Source organism: Heterocephalus glaber, unplaced genomic scaffold (assembly GCF_053883595.1).
Source record: "Heterocephalus glaber isolate CG9 unplaced genomic scaffold, H.glaber_assembly_v1.0 deba00000122, whole genome shotgun sequence".
NCBI classification, from domain to species: domain Eukaryota; kingdom Metazoa; phylum Chordata; class Mammalia; order Rodentia; family Bathyergidae; genus Heterocephalus; species Heterocephalus glaber.
This window is the reverse complement of record NW_028258138.1, coordinates 41,826,483-41,845,666: the sequence shown is the minus strand read 5'-3', so window position 1 is coordinate 41,845,666 and position 19,184 is coordinate 41,826,483. Positions and strand designations below refer to the sequence as shown.

The window sequence follows — 19,184 nt, the reverse complement described above, 5'->3', positions numbered from 1 at the left end:
AATGGTTTCTCTTATATATGAAATCAAAACCATAAAGGAAGCAAAATAAAATATGAGTAGTAGGAAGCATGGACAGAGATGTTTCTCAAATGGGAAGGGGATCAAGAGATGAGGGAGGAGGGAAGGAGGAGAGGGTGAGGGGATTGAAAAGAGAATTAAGATGTATTATGTACAAGTCCCAAGTCCACACAAGAAATGTGAACATTATGTAATGCAAGCATGCGCTAATACAAATTTAAAAATTAAGAAAAACATGGACATACAATTTATTAACTCATTCAACACTATCAAGTAATCAATTCTATTTTATATAAAAACTCATAATTCATTCAACATTATCAAGTAATCAATTCTATTTTATATAAAAACTCAAAAAGAAATCAAAATATATTTCAATTATACCATGTTCTTGTGAAGAAGGAAATGCCTTTTTAGTCACACTTAAGTGAGAATAGATATTAGTGCCATTTGGAAAGAACTTTATGTAATCCTAAAGAAAACTAATAATGTGAAAAATATAATGAATAATGTCTGTTGCTAACCATAGAATATGTAAATATGGTGCCAGTGAATTATCCCCTAAAGGATGCCAAATTCCCTGCCATATGTTGTCTTTCACTGTATGGAATTTGCTGCCAATTTCACTTATTCGTCATCCTGTGCTCCAAAATCTTGAGGAAAATAGTCCCAGAACATTCTCAAGAGGTTTTCATTGGGACTGGAGCCAAAAATCACAGATCAGCCTCTCAGGATCCCTTTTGAGCCTGGCTGGAGAAACCATCATGGAAATAAATTCTGATCTCTATCATGGGCGGTAAGCCAGTTTCCCCAGAGCCATCATGAATCCACCTGGGAGCCTAGATCAGTGCTATTTTAAATAGACAGAGAACCAAGAAAAAGCCCTGGGCCTTCTGTGATCCCAATCTTTACAGCTCAGAAGCATTCTCAAGACTCCTATAATTTTACTAAAGATGGTGGGGGGGACAGAAAGGGTAAAGATTTGTGAGTTTAAATGAAACTAGTGAAGAATAAAGAAAAGGCAGCTAGCTGGGAGTTCCTGTTAAAACTGAGTCACTGTTTTTCCTTGCTATCCTGCATACCCGAAAGTTCTCCAAAAATTTTTCTTGGCTATCTTTAAATTGCATATCTTTAAAAAGCCCAACATCTAACATATATATATATATATATATATATATATATATATATATATATATAATATTCCATATACTACTTGTCAAAGAAAGACATATTAATCTGAACTCTTAGTTTTGTTAGAACTGGTTAAACATGTGAAAAAATTAGTTTTAATGGAAGTACTGGGGATTAAACCTAGAGCCTTCACATTAAGCTATATCCCAAGGCCTTTATTTAATTTTTTATTTTGAGATAATATAGCTAAGTAGTTAAATTCCTCAGGCTGGTTGAACTTGCAGTCCTCCTTGCTTCAGTTCCCAGAGTGCTGGCATTACAGGCATGAGCCACCACACCAGCCCCAAATACTTATGATTGGGATTGTGTTTAAACAACTTGCACTCAACATACACAGAAGCAGATCTTAAGACTTTACTCACTTTTAGTAACAACTCCTTCTAGTCGGATGATGTTGGGATGATCAAACTGTCCCATAATGCTGGCTTCTCCCAAAAAATCTCTCCTTTGCTTTTCTGTATAGCCCACTTTAAGGGTCTTGATGGCCACTGAAATCTCCTTTTTCGAAGGAAGTTTTAAACGACCACTGCATACCTCTCCAAACTCACCTGCCAGGATGAAGAACAGCAAAATGTAAGGAATTATATAATAAAAAAGCATCGGTGGGTAGCTACTGTTTCTTTTCAATATTTACATTTCAAATAGCCCTTGACCTGGAAGATGTACACTGTAGTCCTCCAAATGATTTTAGAAGATGACAGTTTAAAATTACATAGGCAACCTCAGGATATCCACATCCTGGTGGAAAATGGATCTTGTGAGAATTATATTTTAAAGCACCACACTATGAAAAGGGAGAGAGAGAGAGAGAGAGAGAGAGAGAGAGAGAGAGAGAGAGAGAGAGAGAGAGAGAGAGAATTGAAAGCTTGACCTAGCAGGTATTTTACCCCTCGTTCTCATAGCTACCATAGCTATCATTATCTCAGGGTAATCAGCAGGCTATCCCAGGTATTAATAAGTTGAATATTGGATTAAGTTTCAGCTGTTTGTAACTATTCTCTTTTTATTGGAGTATAATTTGGCTTTATACTTAGACTATAAAAATGAGAATGAAAGCATCTGCTACCAATTTATTTTATTGGAGCTTTGGTATTTTTCATTATTGACACACTATCTATAAAGTTCTCTGCACTTCTGAGAAGAGTATGATAATGTAACAGTATCAAATAAAGCAGTGTGTCTTATCTTAAAAATCGCTGTGGAGCTATTTGATTCAATATCCTCAATAAACAGTTATAAATATGAAATTTATCCAGAATTAATTGAGACTAGAGTGTTGCTGATTCTTGAATATTCTAACCCTACTAATATAAAATTGCCTAGAACTAGATGGGAAGTACATTTCATAAACATTGTTGTTGAAAAAATTTACTCATCAGTCTTTCACAAGAATTTAAGCTTTCAGGCCGGGGATTTAGCTCAGTGGTGCCAACGGCTGCCTCATCTCAAGCACAAGGTCCTGAGTTTGATCCCCAGTACCCCGCCAAAAAAAGAATTTAAGCTTTCATTCATTTCTCTTATCTTTGGCTGTCATAATAATGGCCTCAAAGTAGTAATGACCATAGACTGTCCCTTGTCCACAGAAGAACTACAAATGTCATGTGGATTATCAGACCTGTTTTGTATCATGTTCAAACAATAGGCTTCGTATTAGATAGGAGGTTTTTTTCTGAAATATTAGGAATAATTACACAACTAATGTTTTGGTTCCCTATAAAAGAAAAACAATTTTTGCTCTCATCTCACTGTGAGTTATCTATGAGCCTCATACTCTATGTGTCAGCCAGAGACAAGTGTATGATTATCTATTTTTTATATTTACTGTTTTATTTATTGATCCAAGTAAGTCGTTTGATTGACAAATATAGCATGATGTGCTATCAATTTGCCAACTCTATGACTAAAGTTGACTTGCCTCTCCCTGGGAAGCTAGAGTCCCCCTCCCTCTGACAATTCTTTCAGGTACCCAATCTCATTGCTCTTTGCCAAGCAGTGACTCACAATGTATAGTAAGTTCTCAAAGTCTCTGAAAGTCCAAAAGCAGATACTCAAGCATTTGTTTAACAATATTCATCGACTGGCAACAGTATGAAGACACTATGAAACAAACTTAAACAGGGAAAGACAAATTGCTTCCCTTTGAGGAAGCAGAGAAACTGTTAAGTGACTGCAGCTACCTTATTCCTTAGGGTTATGAGGAGAATTGGGGAGTAGAAGTTGAGAATATGTCTTTGCAATATGGGAATATTAGAAGTTATAGCATGAAGTTAGAATCTGTAAGCAAGAGTAAGAGTTTCTTTCCCAGGGTTTTCTGAACACTGCCAGGGAACCCCAGCTCATTTTCTGTAAATATTAAGTTTGAACAAATCTTACATAAAAAGATTTTCATTAAGAACTCGCTCATTTTCTGCATCTTCTGAAAGTTCTACCTACCTTTAGCATGAGTGAACATGGTATAAAGAACTATGTTTTGCATTCAAATACTACCAAGAATTAGTGACTTATAACCTAGCAGTTCACAGAAGAGAAAGTACAGGGCTGTGGTTAAAAGACCTTACTCCAGAAACAATGGCTGCTATCATGAAATCAACCAATAACCAATGCTGGTGGGGCTGTGGGGAAAGAGGAACCCTGCTCCACTGCTGGTGGGAGTGTAGACTGGTGCAAGCACTGTGGAAATCAGCATGGAGATACCTCAAAGAACTAGGACTGGAAGTCTCATTTGACCCTGTTATTCCACTGCTGGGGAATCTTCCCCAGAGTATTAAAAGAATCATACCACAGTGATATATGTGCACCCATGTTCATAGCAGCACAATTTGTGATAGCTAAAACTTGGAAACAACCCAAATGCCCATCAACTGGAGACTGGATAAAGAAAATGTGTGTTTTTTTTTTAAATAAAATGGAGCACTACTCAGCCATAAAAAATGAGAAATTAGAGACATTTATAGCTAAGTGGATGCACATTGAGGCGATACTCAAGTGAAATAAATAGGACACACATGTATAAATACCAAATAGTTTCTCTGGTGTGAGAAACTGAAAGTGTAAACAAGAACTAAAATGTATAATAGGTAATGTGAAATAGGAAGAAAAGGGGCAAAGGGGAAGGAAGCAGGAGGGCTAGGGGAAAGGATAGAAGGGAATGGGATTAATATGAGAAAATGGAAAAATAGGAACAAAATCTTTGTAAATAGGGAGGAATGGAGGGGTTGAAGGGAGGGCTGGGCAAGGGTGAAAAATAAGAACCAAGAGAGACTATGTAAAGGTGCAAATTTCCAATGATGAATGTCATTATATTGCATACCTAAAATGTACCAATGATTAGAATGAATAATCAATAATGCAAAATAGGAAGAAAAGGTCCAAAGGGGTAGGGGTAGTGGGAGGGGCAGAGGAAAGGAAAGAAGGGAAAGGAAAAATGATGAGAAATGGAAAAAATGGAAATAAAGTCTTTGTAAATAGGGAAGTGTGGAGGGAGTGAAGGGAGGGGTAGGAATGGGGAAAAAATAAGGACTAAGATGCATCATGTAAAGGTACAATTCCCAATGAGAAATGTAATTGTGTTGTATACCTACAATGTACCAATAAAAGAATTTACCCAAAAAAAAAGCCTATAAAAAAAAAAAAAGAATGAATCCTGGGGCCAAATTGTTCAGAGTGTAATCCTTGCTGTTATTTAGCTTTGTGATTTTAAGTAAGTGTCATTACCTCTCTGCACCTCCTTTTCTTTATCTACAACTGGGTACACCACTTGTTTCTACCTCCTAAGGCTGTTACACAAAGGAATTACTCTATGTGAAGAACTTGAAACAGTGCCAAACACATAGTGACTTCTAAGTTACTATTTATTTCTTTGCATTCAGACCCAACTTAACAGGCTTAAATTATCTACTGCTTAAGAGTTTGTTTATATCAAACTGACAAATGAATATAAAAGTGTTTTTTAAAATGCCAAATGCTATGTAAGAGATAGTATTAACAACTTTCTTGTCATTCTGGACAAATATTTGTAAAGGAGAATATTTCTAAGAGTACCTGACAGTGGAGATTAAAGGTAAGATTTCACATTTTAAGCGAGCCAATTACAGGTTTTTTGTGCTAAGTGGTATCCCTGGACATACATACATGTATAACTACCTTCAAAATTTGTAGAAATGGTATTTCAGTAATGCTAAATTTTCAATATTTTAATATGACTACTTCATCAGATAAATACTAGAATTGGTCATCAATATATAAAATAGAAATGCTTAATAGTATTTCAATTCTCTTTATAATAATTTAAAAGAACTACATTAAGGTAGTTGACAAAGCCTGGGCAAATATAATTCCCCACCATTCCCAGTAGCCAAGTTTTCTATTATTTTTTCAATTAATTTTGCACATATGAGAAAAAAATGTGAATTGTATAATTTCTAACAAATGTTACAGTCACTAGATGCTAATACTTTAAATTGTAATAGTGGCATTTTATTTTTCCTTTTAATTATATATGTTTTATGAGAAGGAATAGTATACTTTGATTTAAGATGCACAATGTGAAACTTACAGAAAGGCTGAGAATGTAGCTCAGTGACAGAGTGCTTGTTTACCAAATTCGAGACCCACCTTTGAGCCTCAGTACAATAAATACATCCATAATATGTAAGAACTTAAATAAATAATAAGTAGATGAGTAAATAAGTAAATAAATACAATTTCCTTCACTTATTTATTTTAAAATAGAAAAAAGTCTATTTGTGTTTTAATAGAATGACCACCTTCCCACATTAGACTCAAAGCCTATTCGTCTACTAACTTAGTAAGAGAAACGTAATAAAAATCCATATTGAACAATGTTTGTGCCTCAGCTAAGTATTCTACACAAACTGTGTCACTTAGCCCTAACAAAAATTCTATACAAAAAAGGCACTATTGTGATTGACTAAATTATGGCCCTTGAAATTGTCAGCTATTTGTTGCTTAGCTGTTGAAGTACAGCTAGTAATATCTATTTGAATTTTCTGACAAAGTTAAATGACACATGATTGAAAAAAGTGGTTAGATGGAGGAGTAAAAGTAGGAATTTTAGTCATTACAAATTTCTCACTAATAGAAATTTAATTTAGTGAGTTAATTCATGGGTCAATTTTAATTTTTTATACTTATAATTTGCATTATAAGTATAATGCTTCTGGGGATATAATGTATAGTTTCTGTAACACATATCTACATAAAAACTGTTAGAAAAAATAGAGAATTAGCCAGAGAGAGAGAGAGAGAGAAATTATATTAACTATCACTGGCTGAAAGAGTTAGCCTAAGAATGGCAGGTATGGAAGATAGTTACTAATCAATATACCATAATTATTAAACTTTTATGAATAACCTTGTTACTTTTATTTTTAACAATTTTATTGAGATATAATTCTTGTCATAAAACAAAGCCATTTGAAAGCATTAAATCATTTTTTAAAACTCAGAAGTTTATATAAAGTAGGTAACTGTATCCATAGAACAAGTTTGGCATGAGGGCCTGGGGTGCAGATCAGTGGTAGATCATTGTCCAACATGCAGGTGGTCGGAGTTCAGTCCCAAGCACCACAAAAAATTTACTTTGAGGGTGGCATGAGTTGATTATTATTTCACCTATCACAGAAATGTATACAGACACATTAATTATGTTAATATACATACTTTAAAAGGTACAAGGGAAAATATTTAAAAATTGATGGTTTTTAAATTTTTGATTCCATATTCTATCTTGGTAAAGCAAACCCTCTAATGTCTAAGCAACGTAGTCTAGAATTCAGTTTGTATATTAAGTTAAATACTTCCACCAGAAGTATGACCAACATTGAAGAGAAATCTACTTGCAAATAAAATAGGCACAGTGTATTGCTTTTAATGTGGCAAATAAGAATATTGGCTTCAAAGCCCCAAATATGGGCTATTTGCCTAATTCTTTACAAACATGGTTGAAGACTGACAAATCAGATCTGTTCTAATTTTAATAGGCATCAGGAATTATTCTGTGATTCCTGTAAGTAGAAGACTTTCCTTTAGCTCATTTATGATACCCTTTTTAATGTGTGAGCTTTGTCTCATAACTGTGTTTTGGATATCTGCCTCTGTCACTGACAGCTTTTATTTAAGTCTTTTACCAATGCAGAAGGCCAGAGATTTCAAGCTCATAATGATGTCTGTCAGGTCTTCTGGGCACTGGCTCAGCATCGGTGACTTTTCATTTTTCTCCTCAGACTCTAGGTGAGTGTGCAAAGTCTTTGTGATGCTTGTGCTACTGCAGTTTCCACACTGCAAAACAGTGTGCTCTTGTGGGGCAACATTGAAATCAGCCAAGCAGAAGACCTCTGTGCTCCTGAAGCAGACCACACCAATGAAGCAGTGATCTATGTGTATCTGTTTGGCATTGGATGAGTATAGGTGTGCAGTGAATGGGTGCACTTTCAAAACTTGTAAAAAGAGAAGCCCTAAACTAATTCCTTTTTATGAGGACAAGTTTCACATTATAATATTACCTGCCTATGTGAGTTGGGAGAAGCATAAGACATTAGGAAAATTAGAAGAGAAGCTTTAGAAAATTATCATTTTATTTGGATAATATGAATTACTCAGATTGTCCTGTCTGCATACTAACTATTGATTGAATTTTAAATACTGTTTTGGTGTATAAAAAAATAGAGGCAATTACATGCATATTTGTGTAAAGAAGAATCAGTCATAAATATATAAATATAGCACTTGCATAAAATGTGATCTAATAGGTTATGCATAATTCAATGAGTTAATTTCTCAATCTTTCATTCTAATTCCTGCATCAACATAACTAGTTTGGTTTGTCTTTGAGAGCAACATTAAAGGGTTTAATAACTGTGCAAAACTCTTGATTGTTGAGCATGGTTCATTTTTACTTTTGAATAGTAGTTTTATGGCTGTATATACTGCCATATATTATGGGTGTTCATGTGTTTATGTGAAATTATATAAAATGCTGTTATTTAATACATATCTGAAATTTTTATTGAGAAAATGCAACTTCATTAAAATTCACTGGAAGAGTTTTGCTAATAAATCTGTGATTGAGTACTGAGGAATGGAACAGAAAAATATTTATAGAAAGACAATTTAAAACAAGTAGCCTATAAATGTAAAAATAACAAAGACAAAAAAGAAAAATAAAGAAAAAAATAAGTACACTATATCGAGTCCAACAAGTATTTTAAAATGAAGTATTTTATGTTATTTAAAATAACTATACAAAATAGTTGTGGTGGAATTTATGTACCAAGATTTTATTTTGTTGTTGTTGTTCCAAAGAGGATTTTAAAATTGAAAATTGAAGTTTTCTATTGTTTGGCTTGATTAAAGTGAGACACAGTTTTATCCTGTTATCCCTATTTAGCCTAACAGCTTTGTGACCCATGATCAGCATAGTCATGGGAAGATTGAGTCATTGTTGCTTCCATCTCTGAAATTCAATAAATAAATGGCAGCCATGGTCTGAGAGCCTGTTAAGTCTGACACCTTTGAAAATGTTCCATTCCATTACATAATCCACTTATTTATTGCCTGTCTTTGATCATTAAATAAGAAAACACCTGTTTTTATTACAATATACTTAAGCCTGGTGTAATTAGTACACTAGGTTGGCTACTTACCTGCTCCAACTACTTTGTCAATGGATATGTTTGTGCCATCCAATTCCTTAGCAAACTCATGAACAGCTTGTGTTGGGTCTTCATATGTATGTGGATCAACATAAGTCCTGAGACCTGGCAGTTTTACTGTTTAAGGGGAGGAACAAAGACATTATTGCCATGACATTTATTAAACTTTTACTGAGCAACTGTTATGACAATTTTATTAGCTAAAAGAAGTCTCCATCCAAATAACGTCAGCTGATCTTTATATTTAAGTCATTAGTTTATTCTGTGATGTCACAGAAAGGGAGATGTTGACCTAAATGTTGAAAATTGTAAGAAAAATTCTCCATGATAAGACCTTAAAAGAAACCACAATGAGTTTCTATCTACAAAAACACTAGAAGAAAAATAGATGTCCTAGAAAGCAAATCTTAGGAAGAAAGATAATTCAGAATTTCAATAGGCCTAATAATTACAACCTGTAGTGCTAATGTTTTTTGACATTGTTCATTTCTGGTTCTACAAATACTGTAGTAACCAAATATCTTTTACAATGCAAATAAAATGACATAAATACTGTATTTTAATAAAGCAGTATAAGGGTTATACTATAGGCTGATCAATTAAAGGATATAAAATGGTGTACCTTCTGTATGATACTGTATTATATTTATTTACATTCATAACCAAAAGCCTCCATTGGAATTATAGATCTAGCTTAAGCTGTGAGTGTGTATATACATAGGTATGTACTATATACATATGCCATTTCTTATCTCTCAACTGAAATCTTCTTGTGCAGCTATTCAACATAATTTAAGGCAATATAAGCATTGTTAATGTGCCAGGTATCTTGACTGTCAACCTGAGTGGATTAAGTGACTCCTGGAGAGGAGATTATAGTGTGAGGAGTTTATAGTTCCATGGGCTATTAGGAGGTGGGGCTTAACTGGAGGAAGCAGGTCATGGGGAAATAACCATGGGCATAATTGCTGGTCTCTGGCCCCTTTCTTTCTGGCTTCTTCTCCTCTCTGCTTCCTGGGTACCAGGAGTTGAACACCATTCTTCTGCCATTCAGTGATGCTGCTGCCTTGGAACCTGCTGTCCATGAATTGAAGCCATAAGATAAAAAAGCCATTTCCCTCTTGAAGATGTGTATATCAGGCATTTGGTGCCAGTAATTGGAAAGCTGACCGATATAATTTACAAACATAATAATGATACTCAGCAGGTCTAAACATAAATCATAAAAAATTTATTATATGTAAATCTTTTTTATATTATTGGTTAAATTATTTTGCATTGCTCAGTTAATGACAGGATTATTGCCCTAATTGGTATTTTTACTTTTAAGAATGCTTATTTACAGTTATTAATATTGTTGAGGCTTCCTGGCTTGAGAATTTCAGTTCATAAATGTCATTTCTTTTGACCTAACAGATCAATTTGCATACTTCTTTCTCATAAACACTAACTCTTTTTACAAAAACAGATGGCAAAGTCATTCTTTAATATAAAGGTCTGCTATACTTTATTACTAAACTAAAATGACTTCTAACTATCAGAATATTTACCCTTAAAACAAGAAACAGATTAAAGAAAGCTACCATATGTTCCTTGCTTTGGAGAAAAAAAAAATAAAAGTAACCTGAGTTACTAAAATATGGTAGGTAGTAATGTTGAATCAATTTTGTTACATTTTGATGAAAACTCATTTCACACTAATGAGGGTATATTTTTATTTCCCTGTATATTAATTGTGCAGAAAGGAAATCTAACATTTTTCTTCTAGTTGAAAAAATAAAACTTTAAATATAAAGTAAAATTGAATTTTTTGGTAAATAATCGCAAAAGTTTTACCTTGATAAACTTAAGAAAACCAATTTGAGGAAGACTGGTGAAATTAGAATTTACGAAGTATAAAAGGAGTTGTTATAAACAGTGTCTTAAACATTTTAAATGAGCACTGGCTTTAAAAAAAGGAGCTTTCAAAGCATTAGATTAACAGTCAACCCTAGAGAATATATGTATAATCTTAATGTTTGACAATCATTCTCTTCTAAATCAATTATATTATCTTTTGTTAATTAAAATAAGGTGAATTGCTTTCCTACCTATATGACATTCGAGGGAAAAACTACAAATATAAAGACTCTTTTTCACTCCCAGGTAAATAATGTTTTGTTCACTGTGGGGAGCTTTAGCAGCTGAGTTTTAACTGCTCACCCCACAGGTTCCAAGAATGAGAAGATTCAGGCTATAAGGATCACAATCCCTTCACACCAGTAATTAAGGGCAACATACAGAGTAACTGGGCTCTGCCATGAAAACTAGGTAATAAACACATGCACACGTGTTAAGCTGTACTACTTTACAGCTCATTCTGTGGAAACACAATAATTTATACTTCCATTTTACCAGCTTGAGTTGCCCTAAGGAGAGCAAAAAATGTAAATAGGTCCAGGCAGAGAGGGCAAAGGGACATGGTCTTAGGAGGTGAAACACATTTCTTTCCTTTTGAAGCAATATTATAGGATTTGTAACAAGGCTGAAGGGAATAGTTCATAGCTACAGCTTTTTAAAATAATTCCAAATAGTCTGAAATAAACCAGCTGTTGTATGGAGAGACAGAAATTTTATGACATGCATATATGTTACTTTTTAAAGCTAGAATAAAATGTATTTTTTCCATTATAAGTATATTATGCATTAAAAAAAATAACTTACGTTTCAACAAACTCCACCATAACAACCAGTAGCAAAATAGATTGAGAAGAATACAGGAGCCTACTTAAAATTATCACACAGAACTTTATCAAAGCTCCTTATTTGTAAGACTGATAATTCCCATAAAATAAGTACACCATCATGGCCTGGCTCTAAAGATAATTTTACACTTTTTGTCCACCTAATACTTTAAGAGATTTAATCCAAAAGAATATAATGGCCATAATTTATGCATGGAGATTGTGACACAGTATTTTTGTGTGTGTGGGCCCAAGAAAATAAGGAAAATTAGCATCCTATTATTTATTCATTCATTCCTTTAAGCCTTTGTGTTGGTAGCCAAATTAACCTGGAGTGATATGTTATTGATATCAGGAAGATAGTGCCTTGGCTTGTTTTATGACCTGTTCCATAATGACTCTCCAATTAGATGGATAAACCCACAATACTCCTACAAACTCTTGCATAGTTTCTATCTCACATCAATTTACATTTTGGAAAATATTTCTCTCTTTCTTCATTTCTCACTCTCTCTGTCTCTCTTTGTCTCTCTCTGTCTTCCTCTTTCCCCTTTTTTTTAGAAACTATATGCTTTCTCCATCTTAACAAAAAGAAATCAGGATTTATACTTGAGTTATAACCAAAATTATTATTTTTAGATCCATATCCAATGGCTGAAAGGAAGTTCAATGTTGATTTGAAAACAATTTTCAACGGCAATAGTGAATGCCAAAGAAAGTAATGATTACAAGACCACATTTATTGTATTGAGATATTTTGGAGCACGTGAGCTTGACTTTAGTTTTTGTACTACTTTCCATAAGAACATGCTATTCCTTTTAAAGCCACTGATTTATAATTGCCACATGGAGCTGAGCTGTAGTTTGGAAAAACAAAACACCTGGAATGATTTGTTTCACTAGTAGAAAAAAAAAAAAAGAATCTTCTGACTAAATGTAAATACTTTGTTTTCTAAAAGAATATTTCTTTTAGAAAATATTAAAAGGGACTAAATTGGTTGGTATTAAAATGGGGAGAAAAGTGCTGGCTTTCCCACCAGCTGGATATCATGTAACTCCAAAACAAACAGTTTATTCTAAAGACTCTTTCCTGGTTGGTTGACAAAATGGAGAAGGCGTTTCACATAAACAGAGATTGTTTATATTTACTTGGCAGTTACAAAAGAGAAAAGTCTCCTATTTAGATTTTAGCAAAGGACTGGAAATAAGGAAATTGATGATACGCTTTGCATTTCAGCCATGCAGAGCTGACTACAATTCATACTACTCATCATGTGCATTATTTGAATATAAACCACAGGTTGCCCTTCACTTTATGCATGCTGAAATTTAGCCATGTAAAAATTACTTAATGCAGAGCCATGAATTTCCTTCTCCTTTTAAAATAAATTTAATTTACCCAATATTTCCATAAAACTACTTTTGAATTCTCTTTATCTAGGGCAAATTATCCAACTATAAATCAAGAATGGCTAAAACTAAAATGTTGAAACAAAACAAAGTTTAAAACTTACAATGTCCATTCCCAAAGTGAAGTCTTTTTTCATCTGCACCATGTTTTGCCTTGTTATAGCCACAGAACCTAAGAGAACATAAGAAGATTATAATTCAAACAATTATATATGTTCAAATTATTCAAGGCGCAAAAAGTAAAGCTTGTTTCAAGCTTATTGACTTCATATTTTTAAAATTTTCAATAGAAAACCTCTTTTCCAGGGGACTCTGAAAAACTACCTAATGAGAAGACATGTAGAGTTGCTTCCCCACTGAGAAGACCCCTCTAGTTCAGTTTTTATAGTGGCCTTAGTATGTGTTTATAGTATTTTTAACAACTACTGTTAGAATGAATGAAGGTAAAGTCTCCATTGGTAATGATTACTGCTGGGCAATGTTGCCTGTGTTTTGGGTGAGAAAGTGTCAAGGTAATCCGGGCTGATTTGAAGAGTGAAGGGATAATTGGAAAAAGACGTACTTAGAAACTAGGAGTAGGGTCAAAAGAGGAAAGCGGTTTGTTAGAGGGTGGGGGCAGGAATTAATGGAGAAAGGAAAACCAAAACTAAGGATGGCGGGAAAAAAGAAGGACCTAGAATATAAAGTGAGGCATTTTTATTTGTTAATAAACTTTATTGACCACTCCAAATTTTACCAGCAACTAAAGGCAGTAAGGAAAGCAATAATGAAAATACATAATAAAACAGGCTGTGAACTCACCTCCCAATCAAAACATAAATGACGACAGTGAGGAGAATAATTGCTACTGCTGCTGAAATGGCAATCATTACCATTTGGCTATTTTCACCAGAGATGGAGAAAGCTGTGAGAAGAGAAAAAAACACGAAAAGAACAAGCATTATCACATCATGACTAATGTGTATAGGACACACAGTATAAGTTGAGTTCCCTGTTTTACTTCTATGTGAAAAGTGACTGAATTTTTGCTACAATGTTGAAAAACTTTATTTATTGTAAAAATACTCCAATGATTATTTTTGATATTTTTTCCAATTCACAATTAAAATTAATATTTAACAATAAAGCAACTTTGTTTTGAACCATCAATCAACAATACTTGGCTGCCTATTGAAGTAAATATGACTGGACTGGTCTCTGTTCTGTTTAGCAAGAAACTCATTGGATAAATCGAAGTTATCAGAATGAATACAGTGAATAGATAATTATTTCCCAGTACAAAAATATAAATCCTTTCTAATTAAGGTTATTTGCCCTTGAATATCTGTATTTATTTCAAAAAGTGGTATTTCATTTGCTACAACATGAATAACCTTGGAGGACATCATGTTAAGTGAATTAGACTAGACACAGAAAGACAAATACTTTGTGTTCTCCCTTTTATCAGGAATCTTAAAAAGTCTAACTTATAACAGTAAAGAAGATATTTGTGGTTGCCAGAGCTGGGATAGGGGTGAGAATGGACACCAACAAAAGGAACAAAATTTCAGTTTTCAAAATCTATTACATGGCAAAGTGAATGTAGTTAATAATAACGTTGAATATTTCAAGGTTTTAAATGACCTCATTTCACAAAAAAATAGGTGATATATATACAGTAATTAACTTTATTAGTCATTTCACAGTGTGCACATTTATCAAAATTTAACATTGTGCTTCATAAATATGCACAATACAATACATCTCTTTCTTTAGGCTATAGATCTTTGACTAGTTTATAAAACTTGCTTAGCCTAGTGTTCCAAGAATTCTTCATAAACATATAATAATAAGCCTACTCACACTATTCATTTGATATATTATAATAATTTGTAGAGGTTTTAAATTCTCTGGCCATTTTGATTAACCAATTTATAAAAATTAAAAAAGCTCAATGACACCAACAGGGAAAACACTACAAGAGAAAGAATTTTGTTTCTTTTTCTGTAAAATATGGCATTTAGATTTCTTTATAGTTTCCTTCAGCTCGAAATATATATGAATTATAGACAATAAAACCCAAAACCAAATTAGATCACTTTTGTTACTGAAATTAGTAAACATTTGAATGCATAATTTTGATGTACTCTGTAGTTGTCTTATAATTTAAAGTGGTATATTGCTAACCATTGATAAATGTTTCCTTTCTTAAAAATTCAAATGGAATTTATTTTCCTGCAAGCCAATTATTCCCATTGCTCCTCATCACCTTCCATTTTAATCCATCAGACATATATTGTGGGCTTTTTCTCCCTGAAGAGTGGTTAGTTACGAGTGAGGTGAAATGCCTAGATTGATACTTCTATGCTATGTGACATAAATTGGTTGCTTGAAGATTAAAAAGGTTAATATAACTAAAACATTTAAAACAATAATAGACATAGTAAATTCTGAATAAGCATCTATATTTTATATGATTCGGAAGTACAAAATGTCGAAAAGTACTCTATTTCCTATGAAATTCTGTATTTTGGTATACAAAGTTTTCCATATAATGATTCTGTTATACCTTTGACAGGCTGCTTTAATGCACCATAATAATAGGGTCCAAAAGATTCGGGTTAATGCACACTCTTTAGAAACAATGAAAAGCAGGTGTGAGGTATTTAGGAATCCTAATTTAATTGTCCTTGGGCTCATTTTCTTGGATAGTAATATTGAATGGAATTCTCCAACTCCAATGCTCAGCTTTTGCACAGATTTTTTTATATTTTTTATTCTTTGAATCTTCAAATTATGAACTATTTTATTAATCACAAAACACACACACACATACATTTCTATGGCGTCCTGTGCAAAAATTCATGTTAGAAACTTGAGTGTTAATACAGTAATAATGGAAAATGGAGCCTAATGGGAGGTACTTAGGCCATGTGGGCTCTCCCTCCATGAATAGATTAATGTCCATATAAAACAGGCTTGCAGGAGTGCATTTGGTGAAGATTACACTGCTCATCCCTTTGTGACTATTCACTTTCCATCATATAGGGATACAGCAAGAGGGCCCTTGCCAAACGCCAGTGCTTGATCTTGGACTTTCCACCTTCCTGAGTTGAGAGAAATAAATTCCTCTTTCTTAAAAGTTACCCACACTCTGATAAACTGGTAATACCCCAAAATAAACTAAGCCAAGCACATACACTTGCATGTACATAGATACACACACTCTCATCCTACGTAGTGAGTACTTGCTATATCAGATAATATTTTATTTACTTTACAAATAGTAAATAATTTAATCAACATCAACCTATAAATCTGCATGAGTTACACATATGATCTCCGATTTCCAAGTAGAGAAATTGATGAATATAGCATTGAAGTAACTTTTCAAGGTCATTGTAATACATGCAAATCAGCTCCAAATTCCTCACTTTTAACTCTTACATTATTTATTCTTTTCTTGGGTACAAAGCATAAACCCTGAATTCAATTTTTTCCTCACTGGAAGTTTGTGTGTGTGTGTGTGTGTGTGTGTGAGTGAGTATGTGTGTGTGTGTACGCAAGTGTATGTGCTGTTACTGATCAAACACTGAGACTCACATATGCTAAGTAAATGCTCTATGTCTCAGCTATACTTCCAACAGCTAAACTGATGTTTTCTTAACCCCCATACTGAGGCCTTATTAGAAGTCCATGCATAATTTTTAATTCAGGAATATCTGTAGCAAAAATTTATATTAAAATTTTGGAATTTGTTGTTTATTGTGTAAATATACTTACTAGAAAACATTAAGTGCTGGTTAGTATCATATACTTTTAGATGGAAATTCTAAATCCACATCAACATTATAGTTACTTATCTAATGATGATTTGACTTTCTCACCCTCAAGATGCCTAATTCCCATCACAAGATATCATAAATATTTGCTTTACTTACTTGTGTAATTTGACATCCCTCATACCATATCAAATACAGATTCTATTGTTGCTAGTGATTCTAATACCCCTTTATAAGTGTGAAAGATTCAATTTGCAGTTATTTCAAAAGGATAAGACTTTGCAACACATAAGCATTTCAGAAAGACAGAAATATTAATGTTAAGCTTCAATTAAATCTTATCAAGACATCTAATTTTTTAAAATTTATTTTAAACCTAGTTTACAATGACTTTCATGAGATTTTATGTTTCTTTCTTTTTTTTTTTTTTTGGTACCAGGGATCCAACTCGGGTCCTTGTACTTCCTCAGCAAGCGGCAAAACCACTGAGCTAAATCCCCGGCCCAATGTTTCATTTTTAATATCTTCAGAGAGTGGCTTCTCCATGCTCGCTTCATCATAAGAGCATTAGGAGGAGTCTTTAAATACAGATTTATGCATTTGAGGGTGGTAGTTCTCCTTTATGTAGATGAATCATGATAGTTCTGCTGTGAACTGATAATTTCCAAAAACTTTACACTCTTAATACCTTGCAGAAGTTAGAATTGATTTTTGTAAGCAACATTCCTAATTGACAAAAATGTCCTAAAATATTCATTCCATCATATTAACTGTTTTTATTATTTTTTATCAGTTCTGAAGGTTCACACTACTTAAGAAATTTGGGCATAAAATATTCTCATATGAATAATAGTGTGATTTTATTTCAAGAAAAAACATTTAAAAATAGAGAATATAGATGTTTCAAAAAAATGGCAAATTAGAATTGTCAGGAAATTACTGAGTTTTTCTTCAATAGAGTATTGGATATTGCTGGACCTGTCCAAGAGAATCTAATTCTAAAGGGTGTGCATCTTTTATCTTATTCCTAGGATGTTTTGGAACTGTGAGTTTCAGGTATAGAAATCTGTTAATGATCTCTCTCTCTCTCTAGATATAGATATAGATATATCAATGATATATATATAGATAGGTTTATATATAGATGATATATATATATAATTTTTCCTATTAATATGATACTTATTCATTAGAGATAGAATTGGTTTATAGCCTGTAGAAAAGATTATCTTAATCATTATTTTCATTTCCTCCATAATACATTAATCAGTTCTAGTGTTATGAAACATATGAAATTTTTAAGTGTTCTTTATCACCTAACCATTTATGTGCATGTGCACACTCACAGAAATCTGCATGTAAGTGTGTGGATGCATCTCTTCAAACTTTGTCTTAGCTTATGAATATCTTCTTAATAAGTCAAATAAAATATTTTATTTGAATTCATTTTATATTAGTAAGCAAAGTTATGATATTACCTCTTTGAAAAGTCTATTTTAAGTCTATTTTGGCCAAGGAATTTTAAAATATGAAATAAATGAATTTAAGGAAAGAAAACTTACTGGGAAAATAATACTTGCAAATTTTAGTCAAACTCAGGGTCAGATAGGCTGTCCAAATTGCTTGTGAACATAAAAGAAATGATAAAAACATTTTAGAAATTCCTTATTTGCTGTTAAGTGTGATTGAATATGCTAAAAATTAGAACAAAATTAAAAACCTCATGGATCATCAAGTTTCTTTTTTGTAGTTCACTGAATCATGCAACGGACTTGGAACATCTGGATTTACAAGGACTGAGGGTTTTTAATCATAGTAAACAACATTCCTCAAAAGCAATTTATGACTAATAGAAAACCTGAAGTGTTTGAAGCCATAGAAAGTGTGTTTGATTTGTAAAGGAAAAAAAGAACTCAAATGCATACCCATACAAACACAAATACACAGATATGATGTTAGGCAAATTGCTAAAGGTCTTTATCAATATATGCTCAATGTATGACACTTGGTTAATACTTAGAGTGAAAGCAGCATATGAGGAGCTTTTTGCAACACCCCTGCCCCCTGAATACGAAATTGAAGTAATACATACAGTCAGGACTAGTTTCAAACTCAAACTTGCGGCTGTTAGTCCCATATCCAGCTGCAGTTCGGGCTCGGATTTGGAATATATACATGGTATCAGGCTTGAGGCTACTGATGGTGACATTTGTGCCTCTTGCCCTTAAAATTGTATAACTTGTCTCTTGTTCCTGCTTTGAGGTAAGAAAAAAACCATGTTAATATCAAATTTTCATAATGCTGTCAATTGACAAACAATGAGCCACTCAAAGTCATTTCTTTGAGATTCTAATGTAGAACATATAATGGATGAAAAAATGATGTCAGGTATTTTACCACCTGGATAC

At 33.1% G+C, this 19,184-nt stretch overlaps 1 protein-coding gene across 2 annotated transcripts in view; it reads right to left on the bottom strand.

The window, feature by feature from the left end:
* Positions 1 to 19,184, bottom strand: part of Epha3 (EPH receptor A3) — a 382,701-nt gene that overhangs the window by 69,229 nt on the left and 294,288 nt on the right. The window contains exons 7-11 of one of the 2 annotated variants that reach the window (XM_004857918.3): positions 18,869 to 19,031; positions 13,817 to 13,919; positions 13,120 to 13,187; positions 8,874 to 8,999; positions 1,572 to 1,757 (exon numbers count right to left, since the gene is read on the bottom strand). In XM_004857918.3, coding sequence (XP_004857975.1) covers positions 1,572 to 1,757; positions 8,874 to 8,999; positions 13,120 to 13,187; positions 13,817 to 13,919; positions 18,869 to 19,031 — 646 coding nt within the window. The remainder of the gene's footprint in view (positions 1 to 1,571; positions 1,758 to 8,873; positions 9,000 to 13,119; positions 13,188 to 13,816; positions 13,920 to 18,868; positions 19,032 to 19,184) is intronic. The other variant, XM_087214069.1, reaches the window with a different exon arrangement.